The sequence below is a fragment of the Dreissena polymorpha genome, chromosome 16 (assembly GCF_020536995.1).
Source record: "Dreissena polymorpha isolate Duluth1 chromosome 16, UMN_Dpol_1.0, whole genome shotgun sequence".
Lineage (NCBI taxonomy): Eukaryota > Metazoa > Mollusca > Bivalvia > Myida > Dreissenidae > Dreissena > Dreissena polymorpha.
Window position 1 is genome coordinate 38,527,252 of NC_068370.1, and position 27,093 is coordinate 38,554,344.

The window sequence follows — 27,093 nt, forward strand, 5'->3', positions numbered from 1 at the left end:
TGCTACTACTACTACTACTACTACTAATAATAATAATAATACTGCTACTGCTGCTACTGCCTCTACCGCTGCTACTGCTATTGCTGCTGCTGCTACTGCTTCTACTGCAGCTCAGCTACTACTACTACTACAACAACTAGTACTACTGCTCTCACTACCACTACCGCTACTACTACTACTACTACTACTACTACTACTACTACTACTACTACTACTACTACTACTACAACAACTACTACTACTACTACTACTACTACTACTACTACTACTACTATTACTTCTACTACTACTACCACTACTACTGCTACTACTACTACTGCTTCTACTACTGCAGCTACTTCTGCTACTACTGCTACTGCTGCTACTCCTTCTACTGCTGCTACTGCTGTTACTCCTGCTACTGCTGCTACTACTGCTGTTGCTGCTGCTGCTATTGCTGCTGCTGCTTCTACTGCAGCCCAGCTACTACTACTACTACAACAACTAGTACTACTGCTCTCACTACCACTACCGCTACTACTACTACTACTACTACTACTACTACTACTACTACTACTACTACTACTACTACTACTACTTCCACTACCGCTACTACTACTACTACTACTACTACTACTACTACTACTACTACAACTACTACTACTACTACTACTACTACTACTACTGCTACTACTACTACTGCTTCTACTACTGCAGCTACTTCTGCTACTACTGCTACTGCTGCTACTCCTTCTACTGCTGCTACTGCTGTTACTCCTGCTACTGCTGCTACTACTGCTGATACTGCTGTTGCTGCTGCTGCTGCAACAGCAAATCAAAACTTATCACGAACATCGAACATTCGGCAGTAAAATTAATTTACGGAATCGCGATACTTTGTATAAGTCACAAACACGTTATTAAACGACTGAATCACAGCGCAATACTACGTAGTCCCACCAAAGACTTAAATGATTTCATCGTAACTTAAAACGCATAATGTCAACAAACAACATCGCATCCAGTTAAAATAACGCAATAATCACCTAACAGACTTCCTCGAAAACATGAAATAGATGGTTTAGCGTTTTACAAAGAATGATTTAAATCGCTTATCTTTTAAATAATTATCAAAGCCTCGAACTCATTATGTTTTTAAACCGTATAAATAAGTCAGAATGCTGTAATTAGTTTATAATACTAGCAAAAACTTTTGACTTTTGATTGATCATCTAGACACAAATAATACAGGGTGCAGAATCAACGGCGTTTTCAGGGGTTTACACACGGGCTTGACATAAAGTAATTACACCGTTAAAAACTTTATTTTTGCAAGCTTATCAAGTTATTGAAATACATTTGCAAAACTATTTAGTGCATAAAAGACAGTTTTCTTGCAGTTTGTGCCGACGTCTTAAGGTATAAGAATAAATCTTTGAATGCGTCTGAAATCGTTGACAAAATTTCACGTTTCGTGAAACATAACCGTGTAGTACAAATCGAATTTTGAACAAGAACACAGGCTTATCAAATATAGTAGTTCTGATGTATTTCACATTGCCATTAGCAGCATAAAAACCTGTCTTTTATGCACTAGTTCAAATTCTTAAGATTTTTTTTTTTACAAAAGTTATTTGAAATAAAGCACCACTAACCGTCGTGTTTAAATCCATTAAGGTTAAAATGTGGAACTCCACAAAGTCACGTGATCATGCACCCTGAATAAACAGTGACCTATATTTATTTTATAAGTCTAGATTTTGTATTGCTAAGTAAAAGCAATTTTAACTTTTCATTTGAACGATTTCGTTACAGAGCACTTAACGTTGAGAAAATATAACTTGAGCATATATTGAATAGTATGACTAAGTTATTTTATAATTTGTTAGAGACACAAGTCTTGACAAACATTCTTAATCAATATCAGAAAATTGTATGCAAGATTTTGATGGTGGCAAAAATACCAAGCTTAGCTTCTGTGAGCGTTTCTGTCCATGTTTTCAACACAGGAGTCTGCGTTCATATGAAACTAAATAATGGACCATATAGCTATGTTGATTAATTCAGACGCTGATCGATCAATTTTTCTTCTCCTTCTTCTTTTTATTATTTTCTTCTTCTTCCGATACTCAGAACTCTTTCTAAAATGAATATTTTGTATCTGCGCCGTTTGTTTTAGTGGTGAAAAATGTACAAAGATGCTTAGTTGGGTGTTAATTTAAAATTATTTACATTGTTGGGTGTACAGGTTGATTAGAGGGACAATGACATCTACCGGAGAAAGGGTTTTGAAAACTTTTACTTAGGCCGCCTCATATATATGTGGATTTCGTGAGTTCCGTTGAATGACAGTTCTTGGGTCGAATGTAACTGCTGGGTCTGGATCGGAGTCCAACATGAACAAGGAGATTATAATGTAGAGTTATGGGGAATTAGTGGTGATGCACGATGAGACGGAATTCTGTTCTGTGTTATTCAAGAGTGAGCTAATTCATTGTATCTATCATATACGTTATTGAGCTTGTGTTCTGATTTCTTTTGTTGCAAATCTGGCTGCACGTCATTGTACTTTTTCAAGTTGATTTATTGAAGCTTTTGAGCATGGGATGTGTGTATCAGACAGTGGAGGAGTATTCTAATTTAGGCCTAACTATTGATTTGAAAGTATGATCTGTAACGTTTGATGAGCTATATTTTTGGGTTGAGGGGAATAAATCCTACCGCTGGTTTGCAATATTAGTGATTGAGTTAATATGTTTACCCATAGGAGATACGTGGAGTTTAAGACCTAGATATTTTGCGTGATTTACTTGTTCAATTATGTTTTGATTTCATTTTGAGCAATGCTGAGGATGCTGCTTTTGTCAGGCTGGAATTTCATTTATAAATCCATAATTCCATTTATTTGAAATTGCCAAAGACAATTGACACACGTCTCAATAATGTAATTAGCGTCTCGTGTTTCGACATTTACAGCAAGGAATAATTTATTTACTTCCCAAGCCGATCTGGCCATATAAATACTTTAATCCACAGTCATTTGCTTAAATGAGCCGAATAATCCGTTCGTCTTTGTTATATCGAAGACATGACCTTGACATATGGTTTTGTTCTTAAACATATAAACATAATTTTAGATCAAACGATCACCTGAGGTTTATTCAATAGTAAAGTTACTATAATTACAATGAAACTTTATGTTTAATTACATACTTTCAAGCTTCATATTTGACGTTCATTTGCGACTCATAGAAAAACATTCACGATGAGTATATGTACTATTTATAATGCTCGTGGAAACTAGTTAACCTGATTTAAGCTCTTACAGTAACATGCAAAATAAAAACATCTTGTAAGTCGAAAGGAAAACTGGGATTGGGGCAAGGGAATAATTTGCTTTATTCGACTAAAATTATGGTCATATATAGAGACATCTTTTTTCCTTTATAATGACGTAATTTGATGTTTTGTGTTGTTATGCGAAGAATAAAATACATTAATGAGACGCATTCAATCATAATTTCCTTGTTACAAAGTACGTTTAACATCGTATTGACACAAATCAACAGTAAAGTGAGTTCTCGACTATTGGATTTACTTAATCAGTTGTATCAGTATGTTAATTCATGGTGATACAATTGAAATAATACAATTATAAATTCAATGAAACATTTTATTTTAGATTCTGAAAATATACTTTTTAATTCCTTTATTTAAAACAGAATACTTAATATCACAATATCTTTAAAACAAAGCAAATATCATACATATTCGAGCAAATCAACGACAAAAGCTGTATGCATGCCAAATCCATCATAATTGTATTGAAATAGTGTATTATCATAGTATGTTCCTCATGCAAATAATTTAAAGAGCCTCCGTTTTACGAAGCTATGACAAATTTATGTATGGGCAATTTGTACAAAAATTATGTTGAACTTGGGGTTTAACAATGAACAATGATAAATTCACGTTATACGTGTTTGGAACGGCACATACTTTTTAAAATAAAAAAACCTGCATTTCACATCTTCTTTCAGAAAATATAATTATTTGTGTTTATAGCTTCACCCATGCAAATTTAATATATCGCAAATAAGGCTAGAACACTTGAACCTATCTCGATCCTACAAGGCCGTAAATTGACATGACAAAACCTAAGTAATCATTTTACACACAATCAATCAAAACACATGTTCTGAAATAACTGCTCTACCAAAAAGAACACTTTTGTAAGCGAGATAGACATTAACACAAGCTATCACTTTCACAATTTGTAATTGAATATATAAATGCGACGTAAGTGGAGCAGGATATTTCCTACCTGGTTATAAACACGTTTTATTTCGACTACACATAGGAACAAAAAGATGCGAATTCTAGTGAACATAACGACATTGTGTGTAATTTGGACATATTTGCGAATCAGATTCACAATTTAGTCCATGTGCTTATTATATGTATTATAATCATATGCCATTCATAATCATACTTTGAAATAGTGACATGATTGTAGTTCGGTATCGATTAGACATATGTGTTTAATTTCAAACCTGTGTTTCGTTTTTTTAACATCGTTGCAAATGTTTTCCTTGTAAAGATGAACTGTGCGCATATTATTTATCGAATTACACATGAAAGATCGACAATTCATTTGGTTTTATAAATGACGCAAAACTGATTTTACTATCAGTAAAGCACACGTTGAAATATTTGTGCGACGGATCTAACGTGCAGTCGAATTGGAAATAGAACAATTTCAATCAATTATGTACACGTATTTCGAAGTGACTTAATTATAAGTTGGTCCTAAGTGAGCGTCTGTATTCAATTACTATAGACTCATTCATACCAAATGACGACGTCTTAAATATTACCAGTCTAAAGCAACTACGCGCAGAGAGTCTGGTCTGTGGTCAACCCATGTTTATTAAATACAAGCTAACACATAAAAATGGCCGACAACACAAATAATTCCTTTAAAAAAAGAAACATAATACTTTTCAAGGTCAATTTTGCTGTATATAATATTATGCGATGATATGCATTTAGTTTAACAACGTCACAAATATTTCTCCTTTAAAATAGTGACGTAATTATGCGCCGGGTCCAAACTGCAGTCCATGTCTATCATGGAGAGTTTGTCGCCCCACTGGGCGTGGCTCTTGTCCCCGGGGGCGTACACTTTGCACTGGAGGGTCACCTTCATGTATACGCCGTTTTCCAGCTAGAAAAATAATGATAGTTTTTTTCTTCACAGCACATATTTTTTTACTGACAATTACCCCGTTCTTCAAGTGAGATTTTGCATAGAACTGTTCAGTAAGGGGCTTTTGGGATGATTCCGGGACTATTTGTGTCGCGTTTTGAGAAAACTGGGCATTATGCTTGTGCGTAAAGTGTGGTCCCAGATTAGCCTGTGTAGTCCGCACAGGCTAATCAAGGACGACGACACTTTCCGCCTAAATTGGATTTTTGCTAAGAAGAGACTTCATTTCAACGAAAAATGTCATTAAAGCGGAAAGTGTCGTCCCTGATAAGCCTGTGCGGACTGCACAGGCTAATCTGGGACGGCACTTTACGCACATGCATTATGCCCAGTTTTCTCAGAACGCGACTCATTTTATACCATGTGCGATATATTTTAAGGACCAAGTTGCAGAACAAGATTGATTATAATTGGGCAATAATGTGACTTCTAAATTACCCACTATCTTTCATTATTAATGGACACAAACTGAAAACTGCCCGTCCCCTAGCGGTATTGTTGTTCAACGGGTGAACAAGTTTCAATATGAATAAGCAACACATGTGACTCGGGGAGTGTTTACAAGGTTACCTATAGAAAGAAAACTGCCAGACCCCTTGGTTGACGAATTCTAACCGTTTTTCGAATTTTTGCCAACATATCATTGAAACAATTGTTAATGCCAGGTTAAATGAACATTCGGTTCAAATTTGTGTCAGTTTTGTATTCTTTCGAGATATCATTTGGGCAACATAAACATAAACAATAGCATTAGTCTTGTGTGTGATCACGATGTAAATGTTGATGACGGGCGACGCACAACGTACGAAGAATGATGGTAAAATGGCAAATACGAAAATTCACCAGGAGCAAGTTTTGCTAAAGTGAGATAAAAAGCGGGCGCTAAACTCCACCGTCACTAGAAATAAATCTAGGTGCTTTGAGTGTGGAGAGTTTGATCATACTCTCAATCTCAACTTATATATAACGGTCTAAAACGAGTTTCAATGGTTGTGTTAATGTTTATGCGAGAAATGTAAGACTCGTAAAACACGGAGACAATATCTCAAATGAAAAATTAAATATGTGAGCAGTTTTTAATCGATAGCCAGTTCTCGTGTTAATCAGTAATACGTTCTTACGCTAATAAGACGGTCAAATATTATTTGAAATAAGCTATGGCCGCTGACCTCGATGACTATGAGAATTTCTTGTCGCTTTCCGGCCTTGGTAATCTCGAACCCCTTAGTTGTAAACAGCGTCTTATACGTCCGTCCGTTCGAGTCTTCGTCATTCGCCTTTCCCTTGACAAGCTCAAGTTTATGCAGCTCTCCATTGACCATCAGTTTGCTGAAATAGTAAAGAATCATATGTGATTCTCAATTGAAAAATCCTTTACTGAAACTGTACATGATGATTCGTTTTAAATGCTGATACTTTAACTGTGGTAACCTTGTTTTGTTAACAATGATCTTACTTAAATTAGGAATGATGATTTTTATCATGTATTAACGTTTGCAACAGTTCTCTGATAGTATATAATTCACAGTAAATGTGAATTGATTACGGTGTAAACAGTTTGTGATATGCATCTCTCCCTTTGTCATCAGTTTACAGCGATTGTAAAAGGTGGTTTATTATAACTTGGTTTACTGTTCTCCATTAAGCAACTTAATGCACTGAAATGCCAACTACACAATTATAAACACTCGGTACTTATTTCCGCATTCATGTCTCAAGTTAATGATAAGCTGTGTTAAATTTTGTTTGGACTGCTTTCGCAATCATTATCACGCAGCCCTCTGTTTATCTTTACAAATCATTTCTGAAATTGTAACTTTACTACTAGTTACTGTGTAAACTGCTCCGAATTTGTATCCTTTACTTTAAGTTTGTTGATGATATTTTAGTTTTACAACTAATACTGTTTTAACGTTCTTCTTTATGATTGATCATCATTTTATTTTAATTGCACCGATATTTTGGCACACTGCAATTACAGTTCACCCAGCGTAAGTTTTGTCAATATTTTTGTGTAAATCCATGTGAAATGATAAACCATATGCTTTGATTAGCTACTGAAATATAAATTGATAAGAGACCGACTCTATTTAAAGTGATATGGGCATTTTTCACTGTTGAAATGAGCTGAAAAGAATTAACAGACCAAAAGAGTTAGTTAAAATGTGGTTACTGACCAATTATCTGCAACTCATCTTGCTACTAGTTGTTTATAAAAATATATTTTATATTCGATATTTTACATGACTGGTTAGTCCAGTAAGCCGAAATGATCCGTAAAACAAAATTGTGTCTTTGTGTCGTATGAACGAATCTGCACTAAAACTAAATTTAGTATCAAATCGTACATGCATGATCAATTGTCAAACGATAGTACAGTTGATATTCAAATGCATTATTTTTCTCTTTCCGGGATATTGTTTTAGGATGTTGATGGTGCATTAACAAATATAAGTGTATATGAAGTGAAAACACCAAAAATGAACAACGGTTGCGATAGACACCTATAAACTGTTAGATGCCCATAATATCACTTCAACTGACGACTGCTATGCTAATGTAGCTCTCCGTTAATCATTAGATTACTGAGAAATTTTATTAACGTTTATATGACGGTTACTATGTTAACGTTTTTTAGAATGCAACTTAACGTTGATCTTCCACCTGCCTGGAAATGTACAAGTAATATAACTGTATACCACTGTGTGAATTAGATTGCTTCAATGCATAGCTAATTAAAGTTTAGTAGTTCATTTATTATTATACAATAATTTCAGTGTGGGGTGCATTGACAAGCAGGGAAAACGGTGCCAGAAATAAGACTTGTCGTCGCTAGATGAGGTTGAAAATAAAGCGTTCACATAACACCGCCTTTGACATATGCACAATAAATTGCGTGTAATGACCATGGAACGTACTTAAGTTAATATCTTTAGCATGTTCCACTTTAATGTTTTATTCAATTACATGGTATAGTCGATCGGATGCTAACCGTACATGGACATTGAACATGCAACACGGTTGGGCATGCACAAGTGTTCGCTGTTATGCACAATAATATTAATGTAGAAACACACTATGATAAGTCATTTCATTTGAATGATAATACATAATCCCATGGCCACTTTTATTTTAACATGTAAAAAGCAGAAAACTAATGATTAATGATTCGCGTGGTGTTCTCGGTTTTACGAATTAAATGCGAATGAATATTCTCTCTAAATTAACCGCATGTAAACATGCAACACTATTGTATCTATTTTCTTCAAATTATCTTGGAAATGAATCTGCAGCTCGGAATGGGCATTACACGCACAATATCTGTTTCTCGTACTTAATTGATTATAAAATGCATGGGAAAAGAGGGCCTGCCATGTAAAATCTTCGTTTAAGAACATTTTAAAGCGAGATTATTCGATTTTTGTATATGTGATAAATTGTAATATTGATAAGATATGTTACAATAACCCAAAATAGGCAAGAACAATTATACATTAGAGATGAATTTCATAAAATGCAGCAAAGACAAATTAACGCCCCTAGCCGATTGTGACGTACATATTTTTCTACAATAACCGAAGCATTCGTCTTTTTATTATGACCAGAGTTAGTGTTCGTGTGTCGTATGAATAGATTTGCAAAAAATTAAAATGAACCGTTAAACTAAGTTTAGATTCACATCGTACATGCATGATATACATGCTGGCGAATTCGACTGTACAGCCTTTTTCGATTTCAGAATTAAATATCTTGCTTATTTTGCATATTTCGATGCATGTTCTTCTGAACTTTTATTTTATTTTATATTGAAAGATATATATAATAAGTTTTTTACACATCTTATATCAATTAATTTATAAATTTGACAAAATCGTATATACTCGCTTTAACAAATGTAATTAAATGAATAATTTAAGTGCAAAAGGAATTGTAGTTAATCACATCTGTAGATGCTATTTATAGTAACATTACTATTCAAAATCAACGAAAATTTCGTACAATTGTTCGTAAAATAAACATAGATGCTCGTTTTTATTTTGGTTTTTCATATATATTCATACGACACATGAACACTAATATGGTGTTCGTGTGTCGTATGAATAGATATATTCGCGGGAATTGATTGAGGCCACAAACAAATAGTGTTTTGTATCTAACAAAAATCTATGTAATCATACCACATCCAGCGTTGAAATTTTGGCTTTTGCTATGAGGAACACTGATTGTTAAGGTGGAAATACTAAAGCGAAATTTTCGTTGATTTTGAGCGTTATGGAGACTTTAAAAATCAGTGTTCCATATGGCAATTGCCGAAATTTCAACGTCAGATGTGGTCTGGTAAAATGGATGTTTGTAGATAAAAAATGCTTCTTTTTATTATTGTTTTGCATATCTACATGTATTCATACGACACATGAACTATTCATACGACACATGAACACTGAATTGGTGTTCGTGTGTCGTATGAATAGATATATTCGCGGGAATTAATGGTGGCCACAAATAAATAAAAACGAGCATTTTGTATCTACAAAAATTTAAGTAATCATACCACATCTAGCGTTGAAATTTTGGCTATTGCTATAAGGAACACTGATTGTTAAAGCGTTTATTTTATTTTACGAAATACTTAACGAAATTTTCGTTGATTTTGAGCGTTATAGAGACTTAAAGGTGTTAACTTTATTTTACGAAATACTTACAAGTGATGTTATGGGCATCTAACAGTTTATAGGTGTCTATCGCAACCGTTGTTTATTTTTTTATGCAGCATCAACATACTAAAACAATATCCCGGAAAGAGAAAAAAATGCATTCGAATATCAACCGTACTTTCGTCTGACAACTGATCACGCATGTACAATGTGAATTAATTTAGTTTTAGTGCAGATTCTTTTATACGACACAAAGACACCATTTTGTTTTACGGATCATTTCGGCTTACAGGACTGGGTGGGTCACGTAAAATATATAATATAAAATATATTTTTTTAAGCAACTGGTAGCAAGATGAGTTGCAGATAATTGGTCAGTAACCACATTTTAACTTAATCTTGACCTGTTAATTCTTTTCAGCTCAATTCAACAGTGAAAAATGCCCATAATATCACTTTAACGAATTTTTTGATTTTGAGCGTTATAGAGACTTGTAAAACCAGTGTTCGTTATGGCATTGCCGAAATTTCAACGCCAGATGTGGTCTGGTAATATAGATGTTTGTAGATACAAAATGCTCGTTGTATTTCCATGTTAATTTCCCGCAACGATATCATACGGCACATGAATACTAACAAGGTTTTCGTGTGTCGTATGAATAGATATATTCGCGGGAAATTAAAATGGAATTAATTGTGGTCATAAATTAATTAAAACGAGCATTTTGTATGTACAAAAATCTATGAACTCATACCACATCTAGCGTTGAAATTGTGGCTATTGCTATAAGGAACACTGATTGTTAAGTTGTTAACTTTATTTTACGAAATACTTAACGAAATTTTCGTTGATTTTGAGCGTTATAGAGACTAACTTTATTTTACGAAATACTTTACGAAATTTTCGTTGATTTTGAGCGTTATAGAGACTTTAAATGGCATCGTCTTGGCGATATTAATCGTAACTTAAGTGTTTTGACCATCGAATGTACTTAAGTTGACCTCTTTGACCAGTTTCGCTTTAATACTTTCATTCAATTAGATTAGATATTCGAACGCATGTACATCGCTAATGGACACTAAACATGTCACGTGGTTAGGAGTTTATGGCATGCTAAAATGCTTGCTGCATTGTTTAGAGTACCACATGAATAGTTGCATATCGACGCAAAAGTTGTATGTCAGTTTTATTTATAAATGTACATAAGAATATACCAAGTTTTCATATCTAAATGGGTGATGCAGAAATAGTGCCTTGCAATATGATTGCTATGACGGTAAAGCACCATTTCTTAAAGATTACTATAATTGCCAGATTGAGGACTTTGTGCAAGAAATGTATGGATTCAAAAAGTGAATGGACCACGCTCTGTGAAAAGGGGTTTAAATAATGTACATTGCAGTCCGCACAGGCTAATCAGGGACGGCACTTTACGCTTAAACTTGATTTGCACAGGCTAATATGAGACGACACTTTACATTTAACTCCTATTTCACATAGCACGGCCAAAATGTAAAGCAATACATACAGAAAAATGCATTATATATGTTAAAAGATAGCTACTTCGGTCGTACAATATTTTATTAGTTCTTAAGTTTGATGTTGTGTTAAGACGCATGCGCCATTACCATCGATTTGCATTACAACGCAGCTACTTTAATTAAACGTCCCTGGACATCGATCCCAAGACACGCTGTTACATTGCATTATCGGTTTCAAAAGAAACTTGCGAATAATGTTTTTCTTAACCGCAGTTTTACATGAACAAATGTTGCGTTAATACTTTTCTTTAAATAATCTTGGAGACTTATTAATATGAAACTTGTTTTGAGTATTGCACGCATAAAATATGTTGCTCGTTCTTACTCGAGCATAAAATGCACATGCATAGACGGATTTCCATGTTAAATCATCATAAGGGATATTACCTTATATATGTAATATCTCAATATGATATAAATATTGGTGTCGCTAGCTAAAATGCGGGATATATAGTTCAAAAGCGATATTTATTCACTAAGCTATATTAATACCGTTAGTTAGCACTTGCGAAAAGATGGGATCATATGATGTGCGTATGTGTTAACAGGTTAAACTTGGTAATAGCATCGCTTTACCACCACATGCTCTTTTGAAACAAGTTACATTGAAGTAATGCACGTTGATACACGATGAAGGAAAAGTAAATGCATTTTAATTTTTGTTTTACTATAACTGTATTGTCATTTTACGGCTTTGGGTTAATCAGGAGAAGTATTATACTTATAGTGCTTGTATGAGATTTAAATATCAGTTTATCGTTCTTTAATTTATGCCTAGTGGACTCTCCCATCCTTCTAAATTGGATCAATTTATTTCCAAAATTAGGGATGTCTAGTATATTTATCTCTATATTTAGAATATTTCTTACAGAAATTCCTTTAAGCAAACAGCGCAGACCCAGATGAGACGCCGCATCATGCGGCGTCTCATCTAGGTCTGCGCTGTTTGCCAATTCCCTTTTTCTAGACACTGGGCATAAATGGGTTAAACCAGTTAGAAAAAGGCGCTGAGTAAAAACATAATGTATATGCAAAGTAAATACTCGTTCTTGTAAAAAAAAGGCACTTACTCAATATACATCGCCGGTTTCAATGTGAAACTCAGATTATAGTCCGTATCTTTACTGAGTTTCACCGTATTAGCCTGCTCGAATCTCCCACCGTCGGGCTTAAAGTAAACCGGAGTGGGGTCTTCTAATGCGTATATCCGTAATATCACTTTGAAATTATGAACCATGATTTAATTAATCATGCAAGTTCGCTTAGAAATAAAACAACTCTGTTTAAGTATACTAAAATGTAGTAGTTTTAATTAAATACATCAATCTAAAATACATTTGGCGTACTTGCACTGTTTTTTATTTCTTCATAAATATATTTGAATAAGTCTCCAAAAGTGTATATTATAACAACACACATGATAAATAAGAATTGACATCGAACATTTTCGCTCGCTGTATCTTGATTCACTGTCGCCACTACATCTTCTTGTAAAATCCTGCCAATTTCTTTGAAAGATTAATATATGAAAATATTTTGCACACTGCAGGTCTGCCAGCAAACTCCTTTAAGACACATGAACAATGTTTTATTATTACAGTGTATTTAACTGTGCTATCTTAACTGTCAATGTTAACATGGCAAAGGTGAAGGAAACTGGGTGTCTTATTTCATTTTCCAATAAATATCAGACGCTGTCAGCATTCACTGTGATCACAGATACAGAATATTAGTTCAAGCATGCACTTTCTATATGTGTAGTGCTTATACGGAGAATATATGAGTCGTGTTCTGAGAAAACTGGGCTTAATGCATGCGCATAAAGTGTCGTCCCCGATCAGCCTGTGCAGTCCACACAGGCTAATCAGGGACGACACTTTCCGCTTTTATGACATTTTTCGTTTAAATGAAGACTATTCATAGCAAAAATCCAATTTAGTCGGAAAGTGTCGTCCCCGATTAGCCTGTGCGGACTGCACATGCTAATCTTGGACGACACTTAACGCACATGCATTATTCCTAGTTTTCTCAGAACATGACTCATATAGTCAATTGCAATATACGTTTATCTGTACATCAGAATATTCCAGACCTCAGCTGTCACAACAGTGTTGTTTGCATACCTGTATTGATGTCTAAATGGCTATTATGCTATTGATGATAGGACCAATGTACAGTTGTAATAATACATTTGTGAAATACGTTGTCGATGATAGAATATAATTCATACCTAACACATATACCGTAGTACGAAGAATATAAATGTTGCCGTGATGTATGCAATGTGTTTACATTATGCAAATTATTTATAGGACAATATTGTTTAAAACAAGACCAAACGTTCCATGACCAGTCTGTTACCTCGAACAATTGCAAATAATTCTTCGGATAATAGATGATGCAGCTCGTGATAACAAAAACGCACACGCTCGAAACGCCTTAATTAATTTACGAAATTATGTAGGAATGCTTAATGCGGAGAACGCATTAAAATATTATGCTTTATGCAGGGATGCTGTATCACTATGGCAACCAGACAATACATTTTGAAATATGCAACCACATAAGGGGCTTTTCAGACACTTCATGAAACATATATAGGAAAGTGTTTACAATATTTCCGTCGACTGTGATGCAAATCAGACATTATATTCCGATAGTTGATTTAATATAATTCAATTCTCAAACGTATATCCGCCGTGACACATGGCGCTTGGGATCATATAGCTTAAATAAATAATGTACGCTAGTTCTCAAATAAGATATTTTTGCAATGTTTAGGTTTTGCAAGAAGCTACATTGTATAGTTGTCAATGATAATCTCCCAGACTCAATACAATTGATTCGAGTATAGTTTAAGTACAATCTTTGTACAGGACCAAGATGTTAATACATAATGCACGAGGACGATAATCATCCGCACTCTCCCAACCAGCGGACCAGAACGAAAAATATGACGAACTATGTGATTTAAACACACGAAGTGACAATAAGTATTGGACCTATTTAATTTTCCGCATCAGCTTCTTGTATACTAGTACATAAAAACAACACCTGTGTCCATTAGCACGGTAGTGCGTTCACGCACCATTTTGCGATATGAACCAGGAAAATATAATTTATTTATTGAAACGTGGCTTTCATTATATTGAACAAAAAGCATCAGGAGACGTGTAACTGTTCACTGATTATTTTCGGTCGAGTTTTGCTTGATCAATGAAGTTTAATTTCCTATGCCGTGCTGGTGTATAGATTTCATACAACCGCAAATCTGATAACCAAACATTTCGCGTCACTGGGAAACAAAATTCGTTTGCATTTTAGTATGTGAAATACATGTCCACATGGTTAGCTGTGTTTTCCGTAGATTTTTGTGCATGTTGTAGCCAAATACCTATTGTATTGACAGTTCAAACATAGTTTTAATGTTCTCCCGATGTCCACAAAGCATAAAGTGACATCTATATTTTGCATGGCTGTCAATGATATAGATTGCTTAATTTATTGTTATTGTTTTGACTGCATTATGACATAATTGCATTTTCACCATACAAATAAACATTGACAGACTAATGTATACTAATAAATGTTTGATTTAAACGGTATACTAGTAAACTTACTCAATGTTAATCGCCGGTTTAATTATGAAGCTCAGCCTAAAGTCCGTATCTTATTTTCAACATAATTGCCTTCTCGAATCTCCCACTGTCGGGCTTAAAATGAATCGGATAGGCATACTCTAGTTTAGTGTCACTTTTAAAGTATATACCATGTTAAGTTTTATTATGCAACTCACGCTTCACATTTCTGATAAAAAATTAATCACCTTGGCATATGTCTTATATATTTTTACCAGCTTTACACATGTATTGCAGTGTTTATCTTCCAATTTAATGTACATTTAAACGTAAGCATATCTATTTTGGAAGACTAACTGTGGCTCATCGGTGGCATAAGTTTATGTTACACATTTTAAAGAAATAGTTAAAGGGACATTACTCTGTTATACTGAATACAAGATCCATAAGAGTTGTCCCCACTGTTAATCTGATTATACTTCATATTTTGTTGTACCAGGTCGATACTGAATGACGTCGTCAAGACGCAGGGACGAACTGCAAATAAACTCTTAATTACAACATTTTGTTGTACACTTGCAACTTGGGTATTAATGAATGATTATGTAGCCACACATGCCTTACGTTATATCAATTACACCGGCTAGATTACAACTGCATATATCAACATTTATGTTACAGAGCAATTTGTGACAATATTTCAACATGGATGCAAACCAAACTCTTTTTTTCCTTGTCGGTATATGTTGCATACTTTTGGCCAGTTGAATGCGAAAAATAACACAAGCAACCTTCAATAAAACATAGATAGGCGATTAAATCTTTTTGTGAAGCTGTTCATTTACGTGACAGAATGTTATTTGCGTAACTTTATAGTCACAATAACACAGTACCCGCTGTTTTGATCGCTGAGCTTGGCGGTGAGAGACACTTGAGGTGATTTTAATTCAACGATGTATGACGACGCACAAACATATTTTTAGTTTATTGACGCGGATTTAAATTAAATGTAGCCGGTGTAATGTGTCGGAATATTCTAACAGTACATCTGTTTACTGATATTTTAGGGATCAGTAAACGTTTCTTTAAATGTATTTAGTTACAAAGTATGAATGTGTTAATGTTCAGGGGTCGTATTCCAGAAGCATCTGAAGTTAAATTTTATTCTTATCCTTAAATTGGGATTTCTTTAAGTGTTTCATTTCATACTGCAATATATTGGCATCAAGATATACATTTAAATGACATCATTATGCCAATGTTATTTTAGGAATACCAAAAAAGACAACAACATGTGTTTCCTTATTTAGTAAAAAAAATACAAAACATTGTAATATTGAACTTAAGTGAAATTATTTAAGAAATGACTTAAGATGTTTCTGGAATACCACCTGATATTTAAACCAATAAATTTCATTTCGCAAAACTGTCATTTTTAAAAGGACCTGTAAATAAATTGGAAATACGACGAATTCCATTTGTGTTTGTCATTGAATAAAAGAAATTATGCACGATCATAAACAATAATACGCCTTTTATCCCAGTGATTAGGTAGTAAATTACAAAGTCGGTTGAGTCTAGTATTATACTCAGACTGTAAACTCATGCCTTCACCTTTAAATGATATTATCAATCGAACTAACTTAACAGTATCACGTGTGTGCTATGATTTTCTTAGATGTTTTTACATATAGTTATCGTACACTGACAGTATGGTTAAACATGAAATAACTTTATCGCATAAATTCTGAATGTAATAATGGTGATTAATGTCGGAATTTGCCCCTTGACCACCAGAACATAAACATCTTATATATCTTTGATTTATTGTTCTACGTTGTTATTACAGTCCCTTCACACGAACCATAAATATACTTGACGAGAGCTACATCGACATTACCCCCATCGGAGGTGTCTAACTTCAAAATTAGTTTTGTGTATAATTTATTTGTTTCACACGACGGTTAATGATTTTATAGCGGCGATAAATACATGCATGTCAAAAGGAACAAATCTTAACAAGTCCCTCAAATGTGGAACTTTACTTCATGTTGTCCTTGCAGTTTCTGCTCTTTTATTATAATGTCATGTTTTGTGTTCATCACATAAGGAAGTTGCAATAACTATTTAAACCATGTGTTATAGTTTTTTGAACTATCGGTGAATAGAGCATGTTAATATTTGTAATTAAGCAATTATTCTCAGAACTAAAAAAGACGAAGAATGCATCGGATGGAATGTAAGAACGCTGATATATTTAATCACAGACACTGATTGCATATCCAGATGTTTATAAACACTTATCTCAGGAGAATAAACATCCCTGCGAACATTTGTCTTTATACACATGTAGCTATAATTTGAATGGCACCACTATATCTCATTTCGTCAACTTCAAGAGCTCTCTTAACCAGCACATTTATTGCATCTCGTGATAACACGTGCATTTACGATTGTCAGTACGCGATAGCCACTAAACGTTGTGTGTCTTTGCGAAACTGAGGCACACATCAAGTATTATTTCGAATGTACGTAGGCAGAAATGTTAGAAATAGCATCAGAATGATGAATGTAGATGTGAAACTATTAATTTTCTTGTCTTCGGCAAACTCATTTACATGGTGCAGAATCAACGGGGTTTTCTGCTGGTTAAACACGGGCTGGACAGAATACAAACACACCTTTAAGGACTTTACTTTTGCAAATATCTCAAGTTAATGAAATACATTTGCAAAAACCTTTAGTGCATAAAAGACAGTTTTTCTTGCTGTTTGTGTCGATATCTTAAGGTATACGACTAAATCCTTGAATACGTCTGTGACAAAAAATTCACGTTGCGTAACGCATAGTCGTGCATTTTACATGAAATTTTGAACAAGAACACAGGCTACTTAAGTAAAATAATTCTGATGTATTTCACATTTCCGTTAGCAGCATACAAATCTGTCTTTTATGCACAGGTTGAAATCCTTAAGAAAAATTGTTTAAAAAAATTATTTGGAAAAAAGCAGCACTTACCGGTGTGTTACATCCATTGACGTTTTAAAACCCAACAAAGTCACGTGATCCTGCACCATGATTTAGAGTTGCCTGAGTATCTGTCGTTGATTTTCTGTAAAATGCGACCCAAATACGAGTTTTCAAGTATTTGCATGGAAAGTGTATCCAGAATTTGTGCTACAATTATAATGATATACATATTATATTATAATTTACAAAATAACCATTCGTCCCAATTTAATTTGGTAAATTTTCATGTTTAGGACAACGATTTCACTTGATTTCGCTGCATGATTATACAGTTTAAATGATCATAGTCAGGAAATAATAATTACAAAGTTTTTGTGTTTAGTTAATATTGATATGATGCCAATTATTACTCATGTATAATTATCTGATTGCTTTTGAAAATTATTGTTTTATTAACAAATTAAAATTAACAGTTGAGTGAGTAGTACTATGCAACATGCCCCGTTCAAAACGTGGATGCGACAAAAGGTTTGCAATTGTCATGCGCCATATTTAAAAGTCTTTAAGACAACTATTTAAAGTGCCGAACAAACAAAGTCAATATATACTTTTCGCAGTTTATGTAACATTAACGTGAGTATATAAAATGTGATAATATATTAAAATTGATGATGACTTTGATGAATAATATGTGTACACGTATCACTCTTATTTAACTATGATAACCAGGGGGATCTGATCATTTCAACACACTGATTCAACCACTATGGAATATAATTAGTCCACATGAACCGGGTTAATTTCTCTTGTAATATATTTGCTTCAGTGTTTATGCCTTTATTTTCAATATATGTGTTTTCAATTTAAGCACATTTGTAACATAATTTCAGATTTCTCTTTTATCTGGTGTAAAGTTCTTACTTAATCCTTTTTAAATGTGACCATGTAATAAAGCTAAGCAATAAAACATACGATCGTCTCCCATATGCTTATGTTAACTTGTAATGTTAAAGCTTAGTCTTATAAGGCCTTTAGTAACATTTTTAAGTCTGTAAGTTTAAGTACCGATGTACCAGACTCATTTGGGACCACTTGCGTAGCATTATAGCCCAGCAATTGTTTAAATTCCTCCGTGAGACACACCTAAATACTCGTAATGGTGACCGCTGATCTTTCTTTGATAGAAATGTTGCTTTAATTCGTTTAACAACAGGTATCAGTCCATCATGAAGGACGGCGTGGATATGAATGATGTTGACGTCATACATAAATCACAGTTGTTGGCAATAGTAAAGATATTTAGAATAACCATAAAAGTGCATGCGTAAACTGGTGATTGTTTCAACTTATATCAAACGCAACGTGTATATGTATACAGACGCATGACTAAACGCCTGCAGACATATACAATTTTGTTTTTAGATAAAGGCCCTGTAAATAGAAGGCATTAGAATATTTGTTGGGGACCTGAGTCTATATTTTAGGTTGAAACTGGATCTAAGATTGTCTCTCAAATTTCCTATTTTGAAGTCAACCTTCAATAATACAGCAAGAAAGTTTGAAATAATTGCATCACTACAGCAAAATCGGCCGATCGAACTTGGTGCAATTGAGTTGTTAGCATTGATATACTAAAAAAAATGCGAAAACAACATTCCAGGTCAAATTCATGAACATTCCAATGTAATGTTTCATAATTATGTTGAATGCATATGCGCTTATCAATAAACCATTGATATGGTAAGTATATAAAATCTAAACGAACTATGCATTTAAAAAAAATGAAGTCACAATCATACTAGGACCAATTTTACAACCCTCTTCGGATTCAAGTACATGCACATTGTAAATCACCACCTGTAGCAATGAGCCATATAGCGTGCTCACATACGATTTTGCGATAGTCATAAAACAACGATTTTGCGATAGCCATAAAACAATGTTAATTATTTATTTTCACGAAGTTTATCATATATGAAATACATGCAACTAATCACTTCCTTTTGTATGTCGAGCTTGGTTTGATGTTCTTTATAAATTTGAACGCTGGCCTCTCAGATTAATGGACAACTTAGACTAAACTATAACTCACTGTTGTGTTTGCACAATTCTGCATTCTAGCATACAACGAGGGATGCAAAATATGCTGATCCCTAAAGCGAATAGTATCGCGTGTAGCAAATTAAATCGCAACAATGAGACGCAACTGTACAGTTAGTTCTGTGAATTAAGATAAATAATACCAAAACAAGTTAAGGGCCAGTGCAAGAAATTATGGTCGGTCGGTGTTCATTATCTTTATTGCCTAACTTATTGTTCTGCGATGTCCCGGCAATGTCCCAAAGCAAGTGTGATAATTGTAAAAAAATCGAAAACAGACTTGTGGGAATTATCGAGCTGACCTTTTTATTTCTCGGCGATAGACGCAGGAAAATTTGATTAAATGTACTGATACTAATAATACTGATACTACTACTACTACTTCTACGGCTACTTCTGCTGCTACTGCAACTGCTACTGTTACTGCTACTACTACTACTACCACTACTACTACTACTACTCTACTACTACTACTACTAACTACTACTACGACTACTACTATACTACTCTACTACTACTACTACTTTACTACTACTACTACTACTACTAATACACTACTACTACTACTACTACTTCTACTACTACTACAACTACTACTACTACACTACTACTACTACTACTACTACTACTACTACTACTACTACTACTACTACTACTACTTCTACTACTACTACTACTACTACTACTACTACTACTACTACTACTACTACTACTACTACTTCTACTACTACTACTACTACTACTACTACTACTACTACTACTACTACTACTTCTACGACTACTACTACTACCTACTACTACTACTTCTACTACTACTACTACTACTACTACTACTACTACTTCTACTACTACTACTACTACTACTACTACTACTACTACTACTACTACTACTACTACAGCTACTACTACTACTACTACTACTACTACTACTGCTACTATTACTACTACTTCTACTACTACTACTACTACTACTACTACTACTACTACGACTACTACTACTACTACTACTACTACTACTACAACTACTACTACTACTACTACTACTACTACTACTACTACTACTACTACTACTACTACTACTACTTCTACTACTACTACTACTACTACTACTACTACTTCTACTACTACTACTACTACTACTACTACTACTACTACTACTACTACTACTACTACTACTACTACTACTACTACTTCTACTACTACTACTACAGCTACTACTACTACTAATCATCATAATAATAATGGTAATACTGATAAAGGTGATACATTTTAATAAATATATTTCCATATTTTCAATAATCTTATATTACTACACACATTTGAAGTAATGCTTTGTATAAATAAGCTTCACCGTATCTGCCTGCTGAAACCTCTCATCATTGGGCTTTATACAGGAGTGGTGTCCACTAAGCCCAACATCCTTAATATATATTCATACTATACTTACGCGGTCAATATAAAAAAACGGGGTTTGTATACAGCCCCGCGTTCTAGGCACCTTAAAGTACTATGGGGGGGGGGGGGCTGGTAGGGTAGGTAATGCAATCAAATTTCACAATAAGGTCTTAAATCAAAAATCACAATCACGTCTTACTATGCTATTTTATATACCTCGCAATTAATTTCGCTATATACTTCCTTGTATAAGATGTTAACTAAATGACGCATATATATATATATATATATATATATATATATATATATATATATATATATATATATATATATATATATATATATATATATATATATATATATATATAATGTTAGTACGAAATTGTGTATCATCAATCGAGTATGTATGTAACACACGGCATTGTATCTATTTAAGATTCTTACATATGCATGCGTATGTTCGCAGTTCACATACACATGCCTTCAAATACATCACTTGCAATATTGATGCCTGTATCTTTGAATACGAAGCTTGTTTAATAAAACTTGTATATTTATAAAGTCTTACGTTGGTCATTCAGTTTCACACAAGTTATGTTTTGAACACATTTTTGACAATGCAGACGACGTTGCAAATTATGTTTTGCGCCAGCATCGTATTAAGTTGTCAATTATGATATTTCAACGTGGAAGTGAACCGAACTAATATTATTTGTTATATCTTTTTTTAACACGTATTTACAGACTGTTTTAGTGTTGAATGTGACACGTAACACAGAGCAACACTTAATGCAACATACGCAACTAATGACAAGCAGAAGTGGCATCTATATTGCACGACTGTAACTTAAAAAGTACCTGATTCAATCGGACCAGAATGTTAATAGCATAACTTAATAGTCCGACATAGTCTCAATGATACTATAAGTACCCGCTGTTTATAGTTGACCTGTTTAATGAGCTCAAAAGGTATTAACTATTTAGTCTAGGCTGATTAACCCATTTATGCCGAGCGTCTAGAAAAAAAGGCCTTGGCATACAGCGTAGACCCAGATTAGACGCCGCATGATGCGGCGTCTCATCAGGGTCTGCGCTGTTTGCTTAAATGAATTTCTGTAAGAAATATTATAAATATAGAAATAAATATACTCGACATTCCTAATTTTGGAAATAAATTGATCCAATTTAGAAGGATGGGAGAGTCCACTAGGCATAAATGGGTTAAACACGGTATGCTAATAGAGGGTGATATGAAAATATGCATGCTGTTAAGTTTTTGACATAAATAATCGTTGTTGCTATGGGTACAGAAAAAAAGCAAGAAATAAAATGTGTATTCTATGACAACACAAAAAGTACATGGTGTCAAATAGTTATACCCAGGTCTAACTAGCACGAAGATAATTTCAATTAAAAAAATGGAATATGCTACAGGATATTTGATAGTGATTACATAATTATCAAACTGTTAATAAACAGTAACATGAAGACAATAAACATTCCATAGGAATATGTGCTTTGTATGCATTAAACCCATACTTTTATTTTACTCCCTCATCTCATCCCCTTATCTTCAAGTGCTCTGTTTATCATCAATTTGACTGCAGCTCGCGATAGCAAGTGCAATTATGATTAGAAATAGGCCGCAATAGGCTTTAAACGCCGTGTATTTTGCGGCACTGACGCCCATATACAATATTCCTCTGCATGTACTTTATGACATTAATGGCATCAGTTTGTTGATTATGGATATATGGAAGTTCAAGCTATGTTGTTTGTCGAAGTATGCTTGATTTAAATACAAGTTATATGTTATGGAGTTCTCTCTCGATAACATATATACAAACTTATTGCGTTTGCAAGACTTTTCAATCGAGCATGGTATGTTTTTTATATCCTTCAATTAAACGCATTTTTTTTTAAGTTTTCAGTATTTAAGATGGTAAAATTACCAGAGTTGCCTTATTAGAACTGACGCGAGTATAGTTGTATGTTGAAACAAGACTGCGCCGCTTTGATTTATTTATTTTTGTTTTTGATTATATCCCTTTAAAAATATCACTTCCTTGTAAAAATGATCTGTTCGTGCCAAATGATAAATATAAATTACCTCCCTTTAAAGCTTGTTACTTCCCTGGATTATTTTTTTTTTACCTTGAAGGATGACCTTCCACCCCTCAAAATGTGCAGCTGCATGAGATACACATGCATTCCAAATATCAAGCTGCTATCTCCAATATTGTAAAAGTTATGGACAATGTTAAAGTTTTCGGACGAACAGACGGACGGACAGACTGACAGACAGTTCAAATGCCATATGCCACCCTACCGGGGGCATAGAAAGGTATTACGGTTTTCTCTGTTATGTTGTGTGCAACGCTACTTAGAGGGGGGTGGGAAATCACGCGGTGGCCACGTGGCGAGACAGGTTTTTTTCGCCGTTTTATACCCCTGATTACTCGTATAAATTGTTAAAATTTCGCTCACTTTCAAGCCATAATAATTATCAGAAAAAAGTTATTAGCGTTAATTTCGAATTAACATTCGCTCTTTATCTCGACTTACTCGCTGCGAATTCTCTATGTTCGAAACGAGTAAATTCGAAATACAGAGAATATTAATACGATATAAACGCTAATCACTGTCTAGCCGATTTGGCTGGAAAGTGAGCGGCATTTTATCAATTAATACATGTCATAAAGGGTATAAAACGGCGAAAATGACTCTGTCGACATGGACGTCGCCATTGTGTTTGTCACGCTTTTACAAGTCAACCCATCTTACTTATCTGAGTACGCATGTTCTCGGCTCAAATATACAATTACGTTTAACATAGGTATGTAAACACAACCATGCAAATTCTAGTGGTATGATTGAGTTAAACTATCAGGCAATCGCATTACAGCACTCACTATCGGGATAGTGAATGCAAATAATATATGCAGTCGTGTTCTTAAATTATGTATCGTTCACGCAGTCAATTATATTCAACCACTTTAAGTGAAGAGTTAGTACGTTGTAGACCTATTTGCATATCAACTTACTTCATCATTTCAAATGGGCAAAATACTTTTCAAAATCCCAAGTCAAATGTATACAATGTATGCTTAACTATACAAACCTTTTTCTGAGTAATGATCAAATGTAATTACCTAATTCAACTGAGTATCACCAATGCAGTTTTTTATGAACTGTCAATTAGTGATGAGCATTTAGTTCTTGTATATTATGCAATATTAACCCATTTATGCCTAGCGTCTAGAAAAAAGGCCTTGGCAAACAGCGTAAAACCAGATGAGACGCCGCATGATGCGGCGTCTCATCAGGATCTGCGCTGTTTGCTTAAGGAAATTTCTGTAAAGAAAATATTCTAAATATAGAAAAAAGTATACTTGACATCCCTAATTTTGGAAATAAATTGATCCAATTTAGAAGGATGGGAGAGTCCACTATGCATAAATGAGTTAAAACTCACTATTTGAATTTTAGATTACAAAAAACGCACACCAGCTTGTGTGGTAATACTCATCAAGTACAAATGCAAAATATTTGGCACACTAGTATGATGAAGTTATGTCTAAAATTAAATTTGAAAGTCATCGTCACAAGCATACGCAAGAACAAGAAAATAGTGTGACACATGTTGTTATTGTAATAGTGGCGCCCTTTTTTTGTCGTTTATGATGATATATTTGTTCGCCCACTCTATACCCGGTAGAAAGTTATGGACATTTTGATAAAGATTTCCCACAGGCATGAAAACTAGTAACAACTGAATACTCCGTGGTGTTACGTTGATATCGAACCATTCTAAAACAATAAGTTTCACTTACCAAATGCACGTGGCTGGTCTAAAGTTGAACAACATTACGTGTTCGGTATCCTTATTAAATTTTACTGTGCACGCTTGCTCGAACCTCTTACCGTCGGGCTTCATGTGTATCGGTGTCGCACAATCCACTTTGCATATCCGTAAAGTTACTTTTAGGTTTGAAATCATTTTTAAAGTTATGATAATACAGACGTCTATACATATAAAGAAAAGCTTCAATTTATCTCTTTACGTTTTTCCTCGAAAGGTTCTGTAGTGGTTTTTAACAAAGGTATGTCATAGTTTACTGCGATTGCTTTTTGTTTCACATTACATTCCGGTTCACATCATAACATGGCACGTTGTGAATTTAAATTTAATTCTATGTTTGCCTATCACGAATAATATATTTACAAGAGACCCTAACATTTATTTTACTTGTCGATATCACAGTTATGTTAAATAATACAAATCCAATCTGTTTTCTGATCGCGTTCGTTTGACATGCATATGTTGTCGAACTTTTTCTTTCGATATGGAGTCTAACATCCAGTCGTATATAAACGCTACTTTTGGAAGTAAACATGTGGCAAGCGTTTCAAAACCTATGACACGGTTATGTTCATATGAGGTTTAAACAAACCAAATATAATAGCACAACTGATGCTCATAACTTATATACACTTAAACGTATTTTTAGAATAAAAATTCAGCATTACACAAGGTACTCCCACAATGATGCTCTTACACACAAGAATGTACTCACTCGTAATGCTAGATAATGTTAATTTCCCTTCGTACGTGCACATAATAAGCGCTGATTAATTCATTTCGACGATATATTGTCTTCTAAACTGAGCGCTTTTAAATCAAAACATAATTCACTGATAATAGTCTCGACTGCCGGCGATTTTTATTATCTCACACATGTCTCAAGCAATCGGATCGAAGGGTCATTGACGTATATCGTACGTTTACAAAACATATCTCCTAAAAACATTCGTTTAAGTAGTGTATCTTGCGATGATATCTGAATATATATCTTACGATGGTTAGGCTAGTATTCCATCTATCCGATTCCATATTCGCATCCGTATCCGCAAAATCATAATACAGACGCCATATTCCATGTATCCGCAAACGTATCTTTCCTTTTGGGGAAAATTTCTGAACTGTATGCAGAAGAAGAGTTTTCCCATTTTTTCAATGTTAATTGGTACTGCTGTTGTTCATGCGAAGAAGTGTAACGTAAACAAAAGCACAGATGGTAGGCAGGTGCAATAGTAAGAAATCGCCAAACATTTGGAACTAACAACCATTTAGAACTTGAACTTGCTGATGAGGAGTTTAAAGGTAACTTAAGACTAAACAAACAACAATTTGGATACGTTCTCTCTATAGTTGAAGAGTTGATTTCAAAGACAGCTTTACCCTCATCGTGCAAAATGCCGTCCGTATCTTCTCCGCATCCGCATTCACTTGAGCGTTCTTTTACGTTCTATTGCGCGTGCGGATATGCGGATGCGGATGAATGGAAAAAGCGCAGTGCATTCCAACTTGTTCTATTCTTTTACTGGTGCGAATATACGGATACGGACAGATGGAATACCAGCTTTATCTATCATCTGTATTATATCGTGCTGTGTATAAAATGTGTCATATATTAAGCAGTTTCAACTGGTACCGGTGTATTTTAATTAAAGGGACTTTTCCCAGAAGCCCTCATATTTTGAAGCTTGCCAATATATGCTTTAAATTGATAAATGTAAACATCGGAACTAATTAGTTCAAGTA

The 27,093-nt window shown here is 34.2% G+C and overlaps 1 protein-coding gene across 4 annotated transcripts; it reads right to left on the reverse strand.

Annotated features, from left to right (window-relative positions):
• Window positions 1-4,888: 4,888 nt before the first annotated feature.
• Window positions 4,889-26,246, reverse strand: LOC127862623 (uncharacterized). 4 transcript variants are annotated; one of them, XM_052401833.1, is made up of 4 exons: window positions 26,066-26,246; window positions 18,042-18,135; window positions 6,418-6,577; window positions 4,889-5,206 (listed from the first exon to the last, which is right to left on the reverse strand). In XM_052401833.1, the coding sequence occupies exons 2-4, from the start codon at window positions 18,098-18,100 to the stop codon at window positions 5,042-5,044; spliced, it is 384 nt and encodes a 127-aa protein (XP_052257793.1). In that variant the 5' UTR covers window positions 18,101-18,135; window positions 26,066-26,246; the 3' UTR covers window positions 4,889-5,041. The 4 variants fall into 4 exon arrangements, with proteins under 4 accessions (XP_052257793.1, XP_052257792.1, XP_052257790.1 ...); XM_052401832.1 differs by having other exon boundaries at window positions 25,322-26,246; XM_052401830.1 differs by lacking the exon at window positions 18,042-18,135 and having other exon boundaries at window positions 25,322-26,237.
• Between the last annotated feature and the right edge of the window lie 847 nt (window positions 26,247-27,093).